This window comes from Syngnathus leptorhynchus, chromosome 17, assembly GCF_054491065.1.
Source record: "Syngnathus leptorhynchus isolate UIUO chromosome 17, UIUO_Slep, whole genome shotgun sequence".
Taxonomy (NCBI): domain Eukaryota; kingdom Metazoa; phylum Chordata; class Actinopteri; order Syngnathiformes; family Syngnathidae; genus Syngnathus; species Syngnathus leptorhynchus.
In genome coordinates, this window is record NC_141211.1 from 9,087,752 (window position 1) to 9,107,157 (window position 19,406).

A 19,406-nucleotide genomic window follows, 5' to 3' on the forward strand; every position below is an offset into this window, starting at 1 on the left:
CAGCTGCTACTTAGTTGGTGTGCCGTTCTGCTTCTGGTTCTTTCCGTCATCACGGCACACAGGCAGACGCTCAGTGTGAGCGGTTGGGCTCGGCCGGCCCAAAACCTTTGCTTCCTTTCTGCTTTTTAGGGGGACAATTGTCCAGACTGGAGGTGATGGAGGCCCTCAGCTCTCATCTCGGTAAGTCATTCACACTGAGTATTATGGGAAGGCTGCTTTCGATTCTCTCCATCGCGTGCACACTGGCTGCCAATGCCCCCAGATTAGACTTAATCTGTGTTTAGGGCCCTAATCTGGGACGCACACCTGCTCGCCTCTTGATTTGCTTTGCTTTGCTTTGCTTTGCTTTGCTTTGCTTTGCGTGTATGCGTGTGGCAGACGGTAGCGCGGCGATGGCGGTGGTGGCGCTCCCGGGCCACGTCGTGGGCATGGAGCATTTTGATGAGCGCACTCAGCGGGGTGGCACGGGATCCGCTGCCGTGACGGACGCTCGTCTCAATGGGGTCCGCAGCCCTGCGCACAGCGCGCACTGCAGCTTGCTGCTGCAGCGCGCACCGCGCAGCCTCCAGTACCTGAGTGCTGAAAAGCGCGCCAAGAAAGTGCACTTCTTCCGGAACGGCGACCGCTTCTTCCACGGCATCGTGTACGCCGTGTCGTCCGATCGCTTTCGCACTTTTGAGGCGCTGCTGGCCGACTTGACGCGCGCCCTCTCGGACAATGTCAACCTGCCGCAGGGCGTGCGCGCCATCTACACGCTGGACGGATCAGGACGCGTGGGCAGCCTCGAGCAACTAGTGGAAGGTAAGCCGGGAGAAGGCTGCGTAGTGAAATATGAGACGGATGAAAAACCAGACCATTTCGCCACGTTTTCCCATAAACGCGGCGTTAATTGCAGTGTGGTGCATAAATAAATGTTAAAAAAAAATCGGATTTGACTTGTTTCGTTTTTATGCCTTTGTTTTCAAATACCTCATGCTCAAATTTTGATTTGATGCATCTAATAGGCCCATTTTTTTCAATCAATGAAAGTTTGTAAAAATGCCTTCGAGTCATTCAATGACCAAATTGCGGTCTGACACTAAAATCTACAATTGCTCTAGTTTCACCAATATCTGACGTCCTACTCGCCACTTGGCGCCCCCCACAGGCGAAAGCTACGTCTGCAGCTCCATGGAAGCTTACAAAAAAGTGAACTACAGCAAAAACGTCAACCCCAACTGGTCGGTGAACGTCAAGGGCTCGGGTGTGGCCCGGACCCGCGGCGGACCGCCCGAGAGCCGCGAAAACAAGGACTTTGTTCGCCCCAAGCTGGTGACAGTAGTGCGCGGCGGCACCATGAAACCCCGCAAGGCTGTCAGGGTCCTGCTCAACAAGAAGACGGCGCACTCGTATGAGCAAGTGCTCAGTGACATCACCGACGCCGTCAAACTGGACTCCGGAGTGGTCAAGAAGATCTACACGCTGGAGGGGAAGCTGGTGAGTCAAAGTCTGCTCTATTGTCAACTTCTTCACGTCAAGACACACAAAGATATTGAAATTGCGTTTCCAACATGACATATTACAAAACATCCAAGAAAACAACACAAAAAGGAAAAAGAAGACGGCACATACAATGAATAAACAGGAGCGATGAATAAATCATATATAAATAAATACATACATAAATAAGAGGAGCAAAAATGGAGCAAGTGTGCATACAGCAGCCAGTCAGAATATAGCGCGAGTGTAAGGCAGCCGACGTGGCCCAATAGGTCAGGACGTTACGGGGAGAGAGTTCGGGATCCTAACAGCCTAGAGTATGAAACTGTTGGTGAGTCTGGTGGTGCAGGAGCGCAGGCTTCTGTATCTCTTCCCAAAGTGTGAGCGGGGTGACTTACATCACTCAAAATCGTGGTCGCCTTGCGGATGAAATGGGAGGCGTAAATGTCCTTCAGGGAGGGGAGTGAAGCACCAATAATCGGCAACCAAAGATACTGCCGAGGAATGGTGACGGAAATGTTTCAGAACTTCAAATGTGTTGAAATTCATCCATTTTGTGAATGGAGTGCCCCCATCAGCATTGTTGTGAACCCCCAGGCCGCACAAGTCTGAGTCACATGCCTTTCAAGGTTTACCCACCTTCATTCGAGTAAAAGTCTAGAAAAATAGCCCAACCAATGCTTTGTCGGGTTCTGACTGGTTCCGATGGTCTGGTGGATAGGTTACTTGCCCATTTGCCTTCATTTGGACGCTTGTTGTTTGCTTTGCTGACAAATCAGACTCTATTTTAGCAAACGTTGTCCAATACAACTTGATTCTCTTTCTAGTGTGGTTCTCGCAAGCTCCATATCAAAGATGCAGTGTCGCGTATCTGAGAACGGGACAGTTTGTCTCTTGTTCTGTGTTTCCGACGGGCGTTATCGCATCCAGTCTGACCTCTTGCAATCCATTTAACGATCGTCCACGATTAACCCGGCGGGGCGTTGTTCCAGATTCCTGATCGGATCTGCGCTTCTGAAAAATAACAACAAAAATCTCTCTGAGAATCCTCCTACACAAAATCTAAACTGGTCTGCTGGCTTTGCTGTTGCCACGGGTTACAGTTGTCTGGGAGCTAACACAACAAACCCCTGGCGTGAGTGGGGCTTTTTCAGCCTGGCTATTTTTAGCCGCTCTATCGACAGGGCCGCTTGGCACGCCAACGCCGGAGCGCTCGTCCCGGGTGAACTGCCCTCACCCACCGCTGCAAATTTAGAGCATAAAGGTCACAAAAGCACAAATTATTTTCAAGTTCGGTGAAATGTGCGTAATCCGTGCCATAATCATTGCTAAAATCGCCTGGCTCGAGGCAAAGACACAAAAAAGCAGTCTAGTTTGCTACTTCTACCATGTCATCAGTCAGACGTTTGACAGATCGATGACGCCTTATTGAACATCAAACGAGTGTCAGGGGAGTTACCACCGTTGTGTTACATGCGTGTCACAAATAGGTTTTGAGGTCGGCAGTCAGAAGAACAGACGAGTCCAAAGAGAGAAGGAGAGATGACGTTCCGACACCAAAGCGGCTCGCTCATCTCTTTGCCTTCATTAACTATTTGAATGAGGACATACAAGCTCACACACGCATGCGCAGTCATTCTTGCACTGGCGGTAGACAAGCCTACCAAATGTCCTCTGCTTTAAGCATCTTCCAAATATTCTACTGCCCAGTCAAATTGGTTCTGTTGTTGACCCTCAAAATCACTTCAACATGGCTGACTCGCGCGTTTTTTTCTCATCTTGAACCCAATAGTCCCCGTCCGCACCCAGGTTCCGCTCACTAGCGCCCCCCTGAGGCTCCGGTGTCCCATTTTTGCGTGTAACCCGAGCAAGATGTGATTTCTTCTTCTTCTTCCCTGGCTACCTCGTGCCACACTTGCCGTGCAACGACGTTGAGTTTGACTGTACTGCCGTGCTTACGCGTGTGCGTGCATGCGTCACACTCTAAATGGCTACGAAGGGCACGTCGGCGCTGGGCCCTCGCTCCCATGTCCAGACTGGCTTTGTCAATTGGTTGTAGCTTGTTGTAAGGCAGCGACATCATTTTAAGAATGCAAAAGAAAAAACGCCGCTCCTTTCCGGACTCTTCATTTCGACTGTCGCTTCCTAGCTGGTGCCCGCCCCTCAACCGTCTTTCAACTTCCTCTTTGAAAGTCTCCTTTTGCGCTTGGATTCGACTCGGCTACCCAAAGGCTGCTTATTTTTTGTCGTCATTTGATTGGCACCGAGGTACTTGAGGAAATGCTAAGATAACACCAGATAACAGAAAATCACCTCCATTTTAAAACTCAAAAAGGACCATTTGAAGCTCGATTCAGCACCGCAGCCAGCTCCTCTCACCCGCCGCAGCGAGGAAGTTGCGAGCGAGCGCGCACTGAGTCTGTCTGTTTCTGGTGGGTCGCTGCTGTCCGACACCGCCACCTGGTGGGTTCGTGGTTCCAAGCCAGTTAAGGACAAAAGTATTGGGACGCTAGCGAATGGTCGAAATAGCGGGTACTTGAGCAAAATCTTTCAAACTGTTCTCCGTGCGATGCCTTTCCTTTGAACCTTTCCAAATCCTGTCGCACTGCAGCTTTTTTTCTTGCCAACCATTATTTCACACAACTACGCCGGCACATAGTCCCGTTTGGAATTATATTTCATATTGAGATTTTCTTTTACGGTGTATCTTTTGCTAATGATGCCTCTCCTCGCAGGTGACACGCCTGCAAGACTTTTTCGGCGACGAGGACGTGTTTGTGGCATGCGGCCTCGAAAAGCTGCGTTTCCAAGATGACCTGATGCTGGATGAGACGGGTGAGATTTTTCTGTTGTAATATTTATTTCGATATAAATAGCATGTTTATATTGTGGCTCCTTTCGACCTTTTTCCCCGGAAGGGGTGGTCGCCACACCCGTTTTTGTCCAGATGATTGGCATGAGAGTTGTTTGGCACCGTTTTTATGCCGGATGCCCTTCCTGACGCAACCCTCTGCATTTAGGGGAGACACTGACATGCTATGACTGCATACGGTTCCCTGACCGGGAAGCCAACCCAGGTGGTGGGCGGTGAAAGCTCTGCATTCTAACCGCTGGACCATCACCGAAAATATCATGTATATAATGATAATATATATTTAGTTTAGTTTAGCTTGAATCTCATGGAAAACAACTTGAAAGAATATGCATTTAGAATGTGCCTTGGTCATGTTTTGCACCAAACCTTGTGCAAACCGGATTCGGTTGGAGTTGGGGAAATTGTGTCAAATGTAAATAAAAACCAAATACAATGATTTGAAAATCCGTTTCAACCTATATTCAATTGAATACACGACAAAGACAACATATTTAATTCTCAAACTCATCAACTTTATTTTACTTTTCAAATAATAATTAACTTTGAATTTCATGGCTGCAACACACGCAATAGATTTTGGGAAAGGGCATGTTTACCACTTTGTTACATTACCTTTCCTTTTTAATAACACTCAAAAGTTTTGGAAGAGAGGAGACTAATTCTCTTAGCTTCTCATGTGGAATTCTTTCCCATTCTTGCTTGATGAACCGCTTCAGTTGTTTAACAGTCCGGGGTCTTCCCTGTCGGCATTATCCTGCTGAAATAAGCAGCAGCGTCCATGAAAAAGACCTCGCTTGGATGGCAGCATATGTTGCTCCAAAATCTGTATATACTTTTCAGCATTTATGTTGCCTTCACAGAAATGGAAGTCACCCATGCCATGGGAACTAATGCACCCTCATACCATCGCAGATGCTGGCTTTTGAACTTTGCGTCGATAACAGTCCGGATGGTCCGCTTCCTCTTTGGTCCAGTGTTTCCAAAAACAATTTGAAAAGTGGACTCATCAGACCACAAAACACTTTTCCATTGTACATCAGTCCATTTTACATGAGCTCGGGCCCAGAGAACCCGGCGGCGTTTCCGGATGTTGTTCATAAACGGCTTTTGCTTTGCATGGTAGAGTTTTAACCCACACTTACTGATGTGGTGACGAACTGTATTTACTGAGTGGTTTTCCTGAGCCCATTTGGTAATATCCTTTACACACTCATGTCGGTTTTTAAGGTAGTGCCGTATGAGGGATCGAAGGTCACGGTCATTCAGTCTTGGTTTCTGGCCGTGGCGGTTACGTGCAGTGATTTCACCAGATTCTCTGAATCTTTCGATGATATTATGGACCGTAGATGTTGAAATCCCTAAATGACTGGCAATTTTGCTTTGAGAAATGTTGTTCTTAAACTCTTCAACTATTTTCTCACGCAGTTGTGGTTCAAAGTGGTCAACCTCGCCCCATCCTTGCTTGTGAATGACTGAGCATGTTTGGGGAGGCTCCTTTTATACCCAATCATGGTACCCACCTGTTCCCAATTAGCCTGATCACATGTGGGATGTTCCAAATAGGTGTTTGATGAGCTTTTCTCAGCTTTCTCAGTATTTTTTGCCACCTTTCCCAACTTCTACTGGACGCGTTGCAGCCATGGAATTCTAAGTTACCGTAATTTTCGGACTAAAAGTGGCTCCGGAATATAGGTCGCATTAGCCATAAAATGCACAATAACGTGAAAAACAACACAAGTCGCTCGGGAGTATAGGTTGCATTTTGGGGGACATTTATTCAACAAAATCCAACACCAAGAACAGACATGAACGAGCAACAACAGGCTACACGATAGGTACGCTAACGTGACATAAACACAAATGAAGAGCTGAGAACGGGCCTGACGTAACATTGTTATTCTAATAACTATTACATAAGTCACACGTTTATAAAACCATCTGTGTCACTCCAATTCATTAAATCCACCGATCGTCCTTTATGTAAACAATGCCGCGTATGCGCCGCATATGCGCCATGCCGCAGACGTCGGACTCGTAAGTTGCATTTCTAATTATTCCACAGACCCATTTAACGATATATAGTATCTTTCAAATAACTATCATATTACAACAACATTATCAAACCATCTGTGTCACTCCAAATCATTAAATCCATCGATCAAATTCCTCGTCCTTTGTCAACAACGCTGCACATGCGCCCTGACGTCAGCCTTGTCGTTATTCCACAGATCTAGTATACAACTACATTTTAGCGTTAACAAAGTTGACTTCCAGGCGTGCGGCGGCGTGGACTTCCATCCCCGGAGGTGGTATTTCCAGCCACGGAGGTGGAAGAGAGCTCCATAGAATAGGACCAGGCGTGCGTTAAAGCCATGTCCGAGCCCCATCCACCGTCCTCGGACAGCCACATGGCTGAGCGCTGGCCCCCGACTTCCATCCGTGGAGGTGAAAGAGAGCTTTGTAGAGTAGGACCGGGCGTGCGTAAAAGCCATGTCCGAGCCCCGTTTATAGTCCCAAAATTACGGTAATTATTTTTTGACAAAAAAAAAAAAAATTAAGTTTATCAGTTTGAACATTAAATATGTTGTCTTTGTAGTGTATTCAATTGAATATGGGTTGAGAAGGATTTTCAAATCATTGTATTTTGTTTTTATTTACATTTTACACAATTTTCCAACTCCAACCGAATCCGGTCTGTACATAATGAAATTTTTATTCTTGTCTTGAGAAAATGTGACTGTGCAGGATGTTGTGTCCAAACGCGAATCTTCTCATTCAGTGTGCTTTGCCTCCATGTCGTGCTGCCAGTGCTTTGACAGCGCAAACAGCGAGTATCATCATCTTCCCTTTCTCCTCTAAACCACAGGTGTCAAACTCAAGGCCAGATACGGCCCGCCACATCATTTGATGTGGCCCGCGAAGACAAATTGTGCATCAAATTCGTGTCATTACTAGAATTGCAAATTGTCTTCATTTTTAATATTTATATTTTTTCAATATTTGACCAGTTTTTTACTCGTCTGATTTGAAAACGTGTTAATTTTCAGTTTGTTTTGTAGCTTTTACTGTATATAATATGAGGTGCTCGTACATTTATTTGGGTTGACAGTCATAATGGCCCTCCGAGAGAAGCTATGACTACGATGGGGCCCGCGAAAAAAATGAGTTTGATACCCCTGCTCTAAACGAATGAACACACACGCTCACTCTCGTGAGCGGTCATTATTGCACGTACCACTAGAGGGAGACAAAGGGCCTCTACTACCGCACTTGGGGAATCACTGTCCCCGCTCCAGTTTTCTTTGACACTGGAATTAGCCCGCGCTCCGTTTTGTGTGCGACGCGAGTGTGTCTCTCTGTCCTCCGCTGCTGAAATGAAAGTCCTTTTGCATTCTCAACTGGTTCTGTGGCAGAGTGGCGCGTCATGCGGCCGATGATCTACGGCAAGATGTCCTCCTTTCGAAGTTCCCCCAAGGCTTTGATCCAGACCCAGCGCAGCAAGTCCCCCGCGTCTGGTAAGAAAACATGACAAGACATTCAAACACAATTATTGTTAGAAACAAATTACCAGAAGGTTCTCAAAAAGATTTCATGTCTTTCTTTCTTGCATTGCAATTTGGCCAAATGTTAGTTGTCTTTGCATTGCGCTGGGAAAAAATCAATGCATGAATGAATGCATGCATAAATGAGTGAATGAATGAATGGTGGCAGGGATGTCACCTATTGCATTTGACGCTTTTGTGAAACAGACGTCATCAATAGACACGTGCTCATGACCATTACGACACGACAACGGCAGACTAGTGCAGTTGTTTGCATTTCCCGAAGTGTTGGCAAGCACGCTGCCTCTGCATATTCAGAGTGCATGCGCATTTGAGTCGCAAAAATTTTACCGAGGGGAAAGGTCACGAGAGTGACTCATAACATACATTTACACCTCCCGATTGTGTGTGATGTGAGTCACCCCGCTCACTCTTTGTTTGATCTTCTGCTCTCTGGGAAGTGGTACAGACTCAGGGACAGCTTCATACTCCAAGCTGTCAGGATCCTGAATTCCCCCCCCCCCCCTCCACCCTCGGCTGCATAACGTCCTGTTCTTTTGCGCTATATTCTGGCTGTCTGCTGTATGCACGTTTGCTCCATTTTGCTACTCTTGTCTATTTATTTATTTATTGGATTATTTGCTTATTGCTTATTCATCGCTCTTGTCTATTCGTTTATTTGCTTGTGTTGTGTAATGTGTCTAGTCACCGTGGGACGGTGGGAAACGTCATTTCGATCTCTTTGTGTGTCTTAACATGTGAAGAAATTGACAATAAAGCAGACTTTGACTTTTGACTGTTGTGACTGGCGGCTCATCTGAACGTGCGTTCGGTCACCATGGCAGCACATGGCCACATGACAGCGGGGCGTCCATATATGTCAATAACTTCCAGGTTTGAGTCATTTCTGAGAAACCTTCCTCCTAATCCTTCCTGCTGGTGCTGCTGCTGCTGGTGTTGCTGCTGCTGCTGGTGCTGCTGCTGCCGTTGATGTTCTTGCGACTCTTGTTGACTGTTTTTGTCAGTGCGCTACTAATGTGGTCAAATGTGACAAATACGTCATTCCCGGAACTGCTTTTCCATCAAGCTCCACTTGGTTTGTTTTGCCTGTACTGACACTCGCTCGGTGCCGCATTCACGCAAGCGACAACATTCTCGTAACGTACGAGTAAAAATCTTTCCATTCTACTCCGGCGCTCCAGGGGGCAGTAATGGCTCGTATACCGACGTTGAATTGTACCTTGCATTGCAGCCACAAATCATCTCGTCTTGTTTGATTGATTTACAGTTCAATTATAATTGCCACTGACATTGTTGTCAGTTCTCGTGCTCTCTCTCTCTCTCTCTTTGACGGGTGCTCTGCGCAAGCAGCTCCCCCTCCCAGCGCTCCCTCCCTCCCTCCCTACCTGCCCCGCCCCGCCCATCTCCCCCAGCTCCTTTGTGGGGGCAGTGTAGTATAGCATCGCCGCCGTCTTCCCATTCAACACTTGAAGTAGCCGGTCCGCTGCGCCTCTTCTTCCTCGTCCACTCGCGCTGAGCTCTTCGTCTCGGTCATGCCGGGGGAAGAAGGTAGGCCGCCCTACAAATACGGAAATGTCGGGTTCTGCTGCTAAACTGCGACAATTTGGACATTTCGATGCGTTGTGTAACGCTCTGCGTGTGTGCGCGTGTGAGATCGGGTTTCTTCAATGGGAAAGCTTGTTGTGGTGTCATCAAACGATCGCGTTGTGTAACGTCTATTTTAGTTTGCTGTGGACGGCCCCTGGTGAAGTATGCACACAGAGTTGGGGTGATCGCAGCTGGGTAGCGGGGGCACATAAAAAGAATTAAGATCTCCGCTGATGTACATAACGGCCGACGGAAAGAGAAAAAGTACGGATGGTGCCTGCATAATAAGCCTGAGCAAGCTCAGCCTCAGTTAGGGTCTCCATCCAAGATTAGCATCAAGCGTTAGCGGGCTTTCTTGCCCTTGGTGCCGGTGTGAGCCTCGCGAGACAGATGCGCTTTCAAATCCGACCTGAGTTCTCGAGTCTGGGTTAGCGTTCCGACGACGCTGGCTTTTTAAGTGCCGGGCTTGGGCTGTGAAAACAAAGTGGCTCTGTGAGCTTTGCTCGTCAGGATTTGGCTTGCATTTGAAAAGACCGCTTTGGATGGCATATTAGGGTGCGAGACAAGGCTTTGAGTCTTTCAAACAGCAGTCAAGGTTCGCTTGGGTGCTTGGCATTCAAGTCTGACGCTATTTCACATGGAAAAGAAATCTTGAAATTTCATTCCTTTGACTGAGCATGCGTTTCACAAAGCAAAGGAGGGAAAATCATCGGCCCCAAGAATTCAAGTCTGTTGCGATAGTTACCCGGCGGAGCATCGCTGGAGCCAAAAAGCCGTCCCCGAGGACACGTACAGAAGAGCCTTCTTGCGGTGTCAATTGGATTGCCGTCTCCCCGGATCGAATGAATAGCTCGTCTAGCATGAGGTCACGCGGGGCTCCTAGCGTGAGCACGACGGCACGCGTGGAGGAAGCCACTGGCCAATATTCATCGCATGGCCTTCACGGGACCTGCGACTCGTACCATTGGCAATGCGGCGCTCATACGGATGTCTCGCTCACACGCCTTATCGCCGAGCACATTGCTAATAACTACTAACATGAAAAATGTAAACATGTAAGTTTTGCTTTAGCTTTCCTGCCAGCGTTTGGCATTGCCACACATAGATGGCGGCTTCCATTTGTAGCATTTGGAAGGCTCGCGCTTTGCGGCCACATTCACGTTGTAGCTTTTCAAGTCGCACAAACAATCACCTGCTTACACTCTTGCTCCATTTTCTCCAGTGAACGGGACGCCGGCCAGTCAGCTGTCTACGCCGCAGACGGCCAAGTCCCCCAGCCCCTCCTCGTCAAGCCCGGCAAGCCTCGTCCGACAACAGCGGGTAAGCGGAGTGCCGGGCCGGGTCACGCGCGTACGACCGACCCCCACCTCCACCGTGAACAGTGTATTCAAAACCAAAACATCAGACAATAGGTCCCTTTGAGGAACTGATATTTGAACACTAATGGTGCAGCCGCACATTAGGTGCTCAATTTTTGTTGTCGCCAGGAAGCGGAGGGGTGCTTGGGAAATTGTGACGTATTTACCCACAATAACGTCTTCGACGTATACAGTGGTACCTCTACGTAATTGGTTCCATGATCGAGTTTGTAAGTAGAAGCAATGTTTTGCATAGGAATCAAATAAAAGCAAAGAATCCACGCTGGACTATCCCAAAAGTCACACTTTTTGCCCTATTACTAGTACTGTGTAAAACACAGAAAACCTCAAGTGTTTTATTTTTGCTTTTTCAAACCTTTATAACAAAAAATAACTGTCACTTTATTCCTGACCTCCTAGCTTTGCTTGCGGAAGAGCGAACCTGTTCTAATTTTCAACACTTGCTAAAAATACCTCTGAGAAGATACAGAAAAATTCTGGCTAATAAATGATCGTATGCCTCCACAAACTCCTTGCGTGTTCACGTACTCGTCATTACCTTTCGGTGCAATTATGGAGTTTTCCCGACTGTGTGAGTGGTCATTGAACGCACCTTGCGCACAACTTAAAAAAAGACAATGAACCTAGCTTCTAAAGATGGAAATTGACTAACACAAACGTGTGTTCTTCATGTTTTTATTGAAAACAAGCTGGTACTGTCTGGTGCACGGCTGTATCGGCTTCCGCCTTTCACTCAATGCGTGTGGGATACCTCCTTTGGCGCAACACTGGCCGTACTCCGTCGCAAGCTCGATATGCATGCCTTTGCCTTTACGATTTCGAGTTACATATTGATAGTCTTAGGAGACGTAATACCGTTTTGACACCGCTAAGGCACCGAGACGAACGGGGAATGGCAGCGCAAAAGAGACGAGGCAGGAAGAGGGGGCGTGGCTGGTGCGTCAGTTGAGAAGTGGGAAATTGGTTCATGAGTAGCCGCAAAAAATGGCAAGGCTCCGGTTCGTATCTCGAGATGTGCGCAAGTATATGCGTTCGTAAGTAGAGATACCACTGTATGTGCGCTTCCCTTAGATACAACACATTACAACTTTAGTGATACAGGTACAATCACCTTGCCTACAGCACCATTTTTGTACAAGTACATTTGTGAGACAAGATGACTGAGTACCTCAACTTTTAGCCATTCGCATATTACTAAACAATGCTCTATGTTAACAGGATGCGGACAAAGACGGGCATAGGCCAACTACATCTTAGAGCGATGTCACACAGCGCATCCATGAATATTCTTCTCTTTTCTCTTTTTCTTGTAGTCGTCAATCACAGCGCCAGATCCCTTTACTAACGAGTGTGTATTTGTGGCCAATGTCGTGGCAAGATGAGCTCTTGTGTTTATTTGGTTCTTTGATTGTGCACAAGATCCATCTAGCATGTTGTCTCATGTAGCAAAAGGCTAGACGGGAAGTCGCCGGTCGACAACCACTCATTTGAGAGAGGTGAAGAATGTGTCCAAAGGCCCTCGTGCACCCGGATTGATTGATGGCACCCCCCAACACACACACACACACACACACACACACGCACACACGCACACACGCACACACGCACACTTGCCACTTGAACTGGGCTTGGAATCAAATCATTCCAGATTTGAAAAGTCGTGTGATTCTTGTTTGATCACAACACACCACACAACTGTAGACTGGTTGATTCATGACATCTGATTGATAGTTTAACTCAATTATGTAGACTGGATCTTTGACAGTTCTGGCCCCCGCTTTGCCCTCGAATGGAACCATAAATCCGTCAGTCTGAAAAGTTGGTTGCACTCACTTGTGGAGCTCTGGATTTTCTGGCCCCCAAAGGTGAGATATAGTACATTTGATCCCATTTGCAAATCAACAATGCTTTCTCCTCAGCTCAAAGAAAACGTTCAAATGTTGGAACACTTAGCATGATTTATCAGTAAAGGCCAAATGCTAAAATGTTTTCCAAGCTCGTCCACCGCAAACCGAAATATGGTTGTCAACAAACCATTTGCGCTTTTGTTGGGGTGCGATCAATCAGTCGCAGCATTCCTGCTCATCTGACAGCAAACGCAGTGATGGCATTTACTTGTTGCATTTATTCATTGTGTCCTGAATATTGGCAGTCGTGGCTTTGTCGCCGCGCACGATGCCGAGTGGCCATTTCTCAACAAACAAATTTGCATGTTCAATCTTGTCCTCTTTGCATTCTTTTTTTTTTTTTTTTTTTTTGCCATGTCACTTTTCATTTGGCTTCCATTTCCATTTGTTTGTTCTCATTAAACTGTCCTTTCATTGACACACCTTTTTGTTTTGTGTTTCATTTCATGGACGTCGTCACCACGTTAGGTCTGGACATCTTTGCGTATGTCACAGAGTAGTATTTGGGATAAAGGACATGGTGTCTCCTCAGGCTTGGGCGACCTGAATCTTTCCCCGCGGGGCCTGGCGTTTGCACGTTTTGCTTTGTTTCTCTTCCAGCGTCGGGTCCTGTCGCGACGTCCATTTTTTGCGACGAGAGCCTAACGGGACACGTCTAAACAGAATTCAAAGAAACCGCACTTGATCGCTTCAATCCTTCAATGACTCGTCTTGTTTGGGTAGAAAAACAAAGAGCAACAACGTTTCAAGGAGAGCAAGAAAACGATGCTCGACGCATTGACGGCACCCCGGTCGAACTTTGAAAAAGACTTGGAGTCAGGCACCTTTTATATAATCTTTGACGTTGCGCCGTAGTCAATCGGCTCTCGTTATCCCGGGTTCGGGGGCTTAAGTTGGCTTTTTCGCGGTCAACAAGGTCAGCGTTTCCTGTTTTCCTTTAGTGGGACGTCGCCTCTTACTGCAGCCAGACGTCTCACAAAGAGATGAGCCCCTGAGATCCCTGACCATACTCAGACATCTCAACTGCCTCTCAGCAGTTTCCATGGCAACAGTGGCCGTGGCAGGAAGCCAGCAGCCGCATGTGCAATACGATGGGGCCTCGGGACGGATGAGGGAGCAGAAGAAGAGCAGCTTTTATGCCCAAATTGCCTGCCCAAGAAGGAAACAAAGGCCTTACATAAGACAAAAGGCCGTCAAGGACATTTTGATTCCCAGTAGGTCAGAAAAAGATGACTACCTCATGTCATTGCATCACACATAACTATTCTTTGCTTTGTTGGGTTATTAGCTTTATTTAAAGAATTCATTTTAATTGAATTTTGAGAATTGTTCTCTTTATTTATCAAACCAATACTGTTACCATACCTATTAGGGTCACTTGGCCATTCTTAGCGTAGTGTTGTTTATCGAACCAATACTGTCACGATACTTATTACGGTTACTTGGCCATCCTTAGTGGTCTAATTTCATCCACAGGGCTCTCGGGGCTCCTCCTCCTCCTCTTTGTCTTCCGGTCAAGCGTCCAGCTCGCAAAACAGTGACGAAGCCGTGCCTGACGGTGAGGACTCCAGTTATTCTTCACCCCAAAACATTTGAGCTGTAATCTCATTGGATTGATCTCCCGCTTACATACTGTAGAGGAAGTTGTCGCGGATGAGGCTCCGGCTGAGGCGCCGGCCTCAGCGGACGAGGCTCCGGCCTCAGCGGACGAGGCTCCGGCCTCAGCGGACGAGTCTCCGACCTCAGCGGACGAGGCTCCGACCTCAGCGGACGAGGCTCCGGCTGAGGCGGACGAGCCTCCGGCTGTCCCTTCCTACATATCGGAGCGCTACAAGGTGGGCCGCATGCTAGGCGATGGCAACTTTGCGGTGGTTCACGAATGCACCGAGCGCTCCACGGGACGCCATTACGCGCTCAAGATCATCAACAAGGGCAAATGTCGAGGCAAGGTCAGACGCCGATCCCAATTTATTTAATCTGGTCTTGACCTTGTAGCTTGTCATCAAATAACGATGGTGAGACTCGCGTCCGCTTGCAGGAGCATATGATCCAGAACGAGGTGGCCATCCTGCGGCGAGTCAAGCATCCCAACATCGTCCTTCTCATTGAGGAGGTGGACACGTACAGTGAACTCTACTTGGTCATGGAGCTGGTCAAGGTCGGTGTAGGTTTACTCCCGTAGTGCCTCGCCCGACATTGTTCTTCCGAGCGCTGAATTCCAAAGCGATCTTGATGGCCTCGCGGCGTTTGAATATGAAGGCTAAGCGGGGAGCGTTGGCGCGTCGTTCAATAGGCGGTAAAAGGGGGGGAAAAAAAACAAGCGTTCATAAGAGGCAGCGAATAAAATGAAAACAGCCGGCGACCCAAAATTGTGGAACACCATATGCCAGCATCGGTGGGACACGGCACAACTCAAGTCCTGCCTGCCCAGTATGGCACCCTAGACCAGGGTTCGGCAACCCAAAATGTTCAAAGAGACATATCTGTCTGGAGCTGGAAATATCTAAAAGCCTTTTATAAGGCAACATAGACTGACTGTCAATACACAAGTTGTATGCCTACTATTAAAAATAATTAAAAATAAATAGTGGTATCAATTCGATCATTTCTTCTTGCGGCCCATTAGAGTTCAGGAGCGCTGTCTGTTCGATATCGGTCACGTCACACGACTCATCCATCCATCCATCCATCCATCCATCCATCCATCCATCCATCCATCCATCCATCCATCACAGGCAATTGAGAAAGCTGGAGCTGAATTGATGTCCTTGATCTGCTGATCGTGATATTGTTCGTGTGGAGAAGCCAGTCTTTCATTTTTTGAATGATTTCGGTTTTGTTTTTGAAGTCCGAAAATAGGCACTCTGATATTTTCACGAATGAATCCTTCATGTACTCGCCCTCGGTGAATGGTTTTCCGTGCTTTATCTCCCGGGCTGCAGCAGTAGTAGAGTTTGGTGATGCAATCCACTGTTTTGTCGGTCCTCAAATTTCTCCACCAGCACTGCAATGGCACCTTTCCTCTCAGTTGCAACTGGGTGATCGGCAACAGATTTAGCATGCTTTAGCTGAAAATGTTGCTCCAAATTCCTCTTCTTGTTATTTGACAACTTCTCATTGCAAATCAAACATGTAGGCAATGCTTCAGCATTGGCAATGAAAGCAAATAGTTCAATCCATCCCTCTGTTCTCATTAGCAATCTTTCTCTTTTTGCCTTTTGAATCCATGGCCCATCACTCACTCACACACCTGTTTGTTTACAACTCATCTGTGCTGTGTCGTAGGCTATGACGCAATTTTGCTATTTGGTGTTATTCTTAAATACGGTATTTTTAATATATTTACAACTACATACATTTTTAAAGCATAAGAATTCTTGTGTCATGATAACCATCTAAAAACCATATTTAAAAAACCACCACCACCAACAACAAAAAAAACAACAACCTTATTTTTCTATTTTCACGCATTTTTGCAAAAACTCCAGGGAGCCGCTAGGGAAGTGCTAAAGAGCCGCGGGTTGCCGACCCCTGCCCTAGACCAACGTGACAAACATTCTGGGCGTTGTGATATGCTTTGTCCTCAGGGCGGAGACCTGTTTGACGCCATCACTTCTGCCAACCGCTACACAGAGAAGGATGCCAGCGGCATGCTCTACAACTTGTCCAATGCCATCAGATACCTCCACAGCCTCAACATTGTGCACCGAGACATCAAGCCAGAAAACCTTCTGGTGAGGTCGTCCTGAGGTCATCAGATCAATGCATACGAGCTCGGCGTCACCGCCACGTTGCCACCGGTGTCATTTTCAGGTATATGAGCATGTGGACGGTAGCAAGAGCCTCAAACTGGGAGACTTTGGTTTGGCCACAGTGGTGGACGGACCTCTTTACACCGTCTGCGGCACGCCCACATATGTAGCGCCTGAAATTATTGTGGAAACTGGGTAAGGTTTTTCAAAGTCAACGTATTTGTGGATGTAATTTGTGGTATCATTTGTAGTTTCAAGTCTGACTCCCCTTTTTATTTCTGATCATCAGTATTTGTGGCTTCCTTTTCAGTTGCTCGAATTGCTTGTGCCTTTTTTGGCTTTAGCATTGTAGCATTGACTTGAAATGTGAGCGAGTATGTTGTGACAGGTACGGGCTGAAAGTGGACATCTGGGCGGCCGGCGTGATCACTTACATTCTGCTGTGCGGGTTCCCGCCTTTCCGAGGGTAAGTGGCCCTCCGCCCGTCGCTGCTCCCTCTGCTGGCGGCTGATATCACTGCGCTGCTTTGCTTGCAGGAACAGCCAGGCTCAGGAGGTGCTCTTTGACCAAATTCTGATGGCCCGGGTGGAGTTTCCTCTGCCGTACTGGGACGGCGTGTCCGACGCGGCCAAGGTGAATGCGCTTTGAGAGGTTCTGTGAACAATGGCACCACACCTTTTGTTTCTGGGTGTCAGGCGCTGATCCAATCCATGCTGGAGGTGGAAGTGGACCAGCGGTACACGGCCCTGCAGGTCCTAGAGCATCCTTGGGTCACCGTAAGAACATTTATCTTGATCTCTGTTCGGATCTTCCCGACTGTATTTTTTTTTTGTCGCGCCTCGCATCAACTTTTGGTTTCATCTTTTTTCCCCCCGTTACGTCATGTGTACCTCCGGTCTTGGCGTCATTGAAATTTTTTCAATCTGCAAACCCCTTGTTGATCAAAGACTTACTTACCGCCGATTCTGCTCTGCGGATGCAGGATGAAGGCCTTTGCGAGAATGACCGTCAACTGTCGGTCGCAGGAAAGATCAAGAAGCATTTCAACACCTCGCCAAAGGGCAGCGACAACACGCAGGCGCACAATTGGGTAAGAGGCCTTGGCGCCTGCGGAGTGGGCTTCCCAAGTCACCTTTCAAATTCCCGCTGGTGTTTTCAACTAAGTTTGGTTGGGTTGGGACATCGGGTGCCAAACTGGGCTAAGGGCGCTAAAGTGGGCTTCCGTGGAGGGTCCATGTTCAAAATAGAGTCAGGCATGCAAATAGTGTGTTCTTGTTATTTGTGTGACTTTGCCTTTGTGTGTTTGTGCTCAGTTGGACGGAAGCTTTTCTATGCAGAGATCCGGCTCGTTGGACTTCCACCGGCACCCGGCTATGTATTGGATCAGGTGGGCCGGGCCGGACCTTCGTCTCTCACACACACACACCCAATCGCCCCAAAAGCGCATTTTTCAACCAAAGTGTCTTCAAGGGCTGAAATTAAAGAGTCATCTTTTTCCCTTCAGGCCTCCCCTGTTGATAAGGAGAGGTCGCTTCTCGGATGAGGATGCCACCCGGATGTGATGAACTCTGCAAATCTCTCACAAAAAATGTCCCGCTCAAACGCCAGCCTCCCCACGCGACTCTGATGACATCTCCATCAGCTCTGAAGAGGGTGGGAACCCCTTCGACAAGTTCCTGTAGTGGTGAAAACTTTTAACGCAGAAAAAAACTGAACATGAGAGAAATCTTTTTTCCAAGAGGTGAACTTAACTTTTCTTAGTTAATTATATTTTATTTATCCACGTTGTCTCATTTGTCCAACATCAATATGGACCAATGAACTTCATCTTGTTTTTTTTTTGTGCGTACAAATATATATACATATATATATATATATATATATAGAGAGAGAGAGAGGGAGAGAGAGAGAGAGAGAGGGAGAGACACACAATAGTACTTTTCTATTTTCCTTTAAGTAGACATTTACCCCCCCCCTCCCAGAAAAATAGTGACGTAGGTGCTTTTCCTTCAAATGTACATCAGAAAACGGAACAAAGAAGAAAGTATCAGTGTTGCTAATGTTGCATTAAGACACTGGCGAATGTTTGAGTGCTGCTTCACTGTTGGTGTGTAGCAAACCCATTTTCATGATCACCCACCCGACTTCCCCAGAACACTAAAGGCCTCACCCTGAAGCAGACAAAGGTGTAACCTCGCTGATGTCAAACACATGTAAGCAGCACTCATGTGGATTTGCATCACCTGAAAAAAAACCTCATTTATCTTCATTCTTTGTTTCGTTTAGTATAACAGACACACAGTTGCTTCTAATAATGTCTTTTTTTTTTTTTTTTTAAACAGGTTTTTCCAGAATTGACTAGCGATAAAAAAGTCAGCTAGGCAATCCATCTGGTCCAGTTTTGTGTTTTATAGCAAAATATCAAACTTTGCCAGCATTATCTACCCACAAGCAATGACTTCAATGTTTCGCAACTCATTGTCGATCATTTTTCGAGTGCACGAGATTCCAATTTGGTAGCAGTTAAACAATTGGCTGGAGAAGTGAAGCTCAGAAAATCTCCAAATTGAGGCTCAAATGGTTCTTTCAAAGCAAAGATGGCAGACTTTTTGTGTTTTTTCAGGCACGGCGTCCTGACACTTTTGTGGGTCTATTCATGTTAGAAATGCCTGTCTAATTTCGGAGGGGTTGAATATTCTAGGTGTTTGGTCAAGCGCTCACCAAAGTGCTGTGATAGCTGCATTACACTATTAGGCCTGTTCAATACCAATACATGTACCTCTCTTCAACAGTGGTCTATTAATAATAACATGCTGAGAATAATTAAAATGCTTATAAAACAAACGCGTCTGCTTTGAATTATT

The 19,406-nt window shown here is 47.0% G+C and overlaps 1 protein-coding gene across 1 annotated transcript; it reads left to right on the top strand.

Annotated features, from left to right (window-relative positions):
- The first annotated feature begins 3 nt into the window (after positions 1–3).
- On the top strand, positions 4–19,386 carry dclk1a (doublecortin-like kinase 1a). Its single transcript, XM_085936702.1, has 17 exons — positions 4–180; positions 379–801; positions 1,148–1,476; positions 4,215–4,314; positions 7,768–7,869; positions 10,727–10,824; positions 14,267–14,348; positions 14,429–14,739; positions 14,829–14,948; positions 16,378–16,524; positions 16,604–16,737; positions 16,931–17,008; positions 17,079–17,175; positions 17,238–17,318; positions 17,525–17,632; positions 17,856–17,929; positions 18,047–19,386. The coding sequence occupies exons 1-17, from the start codon at positions 156–158 to the stop codon at positions 18,102–18,104; spliced, it is 2,367 nt and encodes a 788-aa protein (XP_085792828.1). The 5' UTR covers positions 4–155; the 3' UTR covers positions 18,105–19,386.
- Positions 19,387–19,406: the final 20 nt, after the last annotated feature.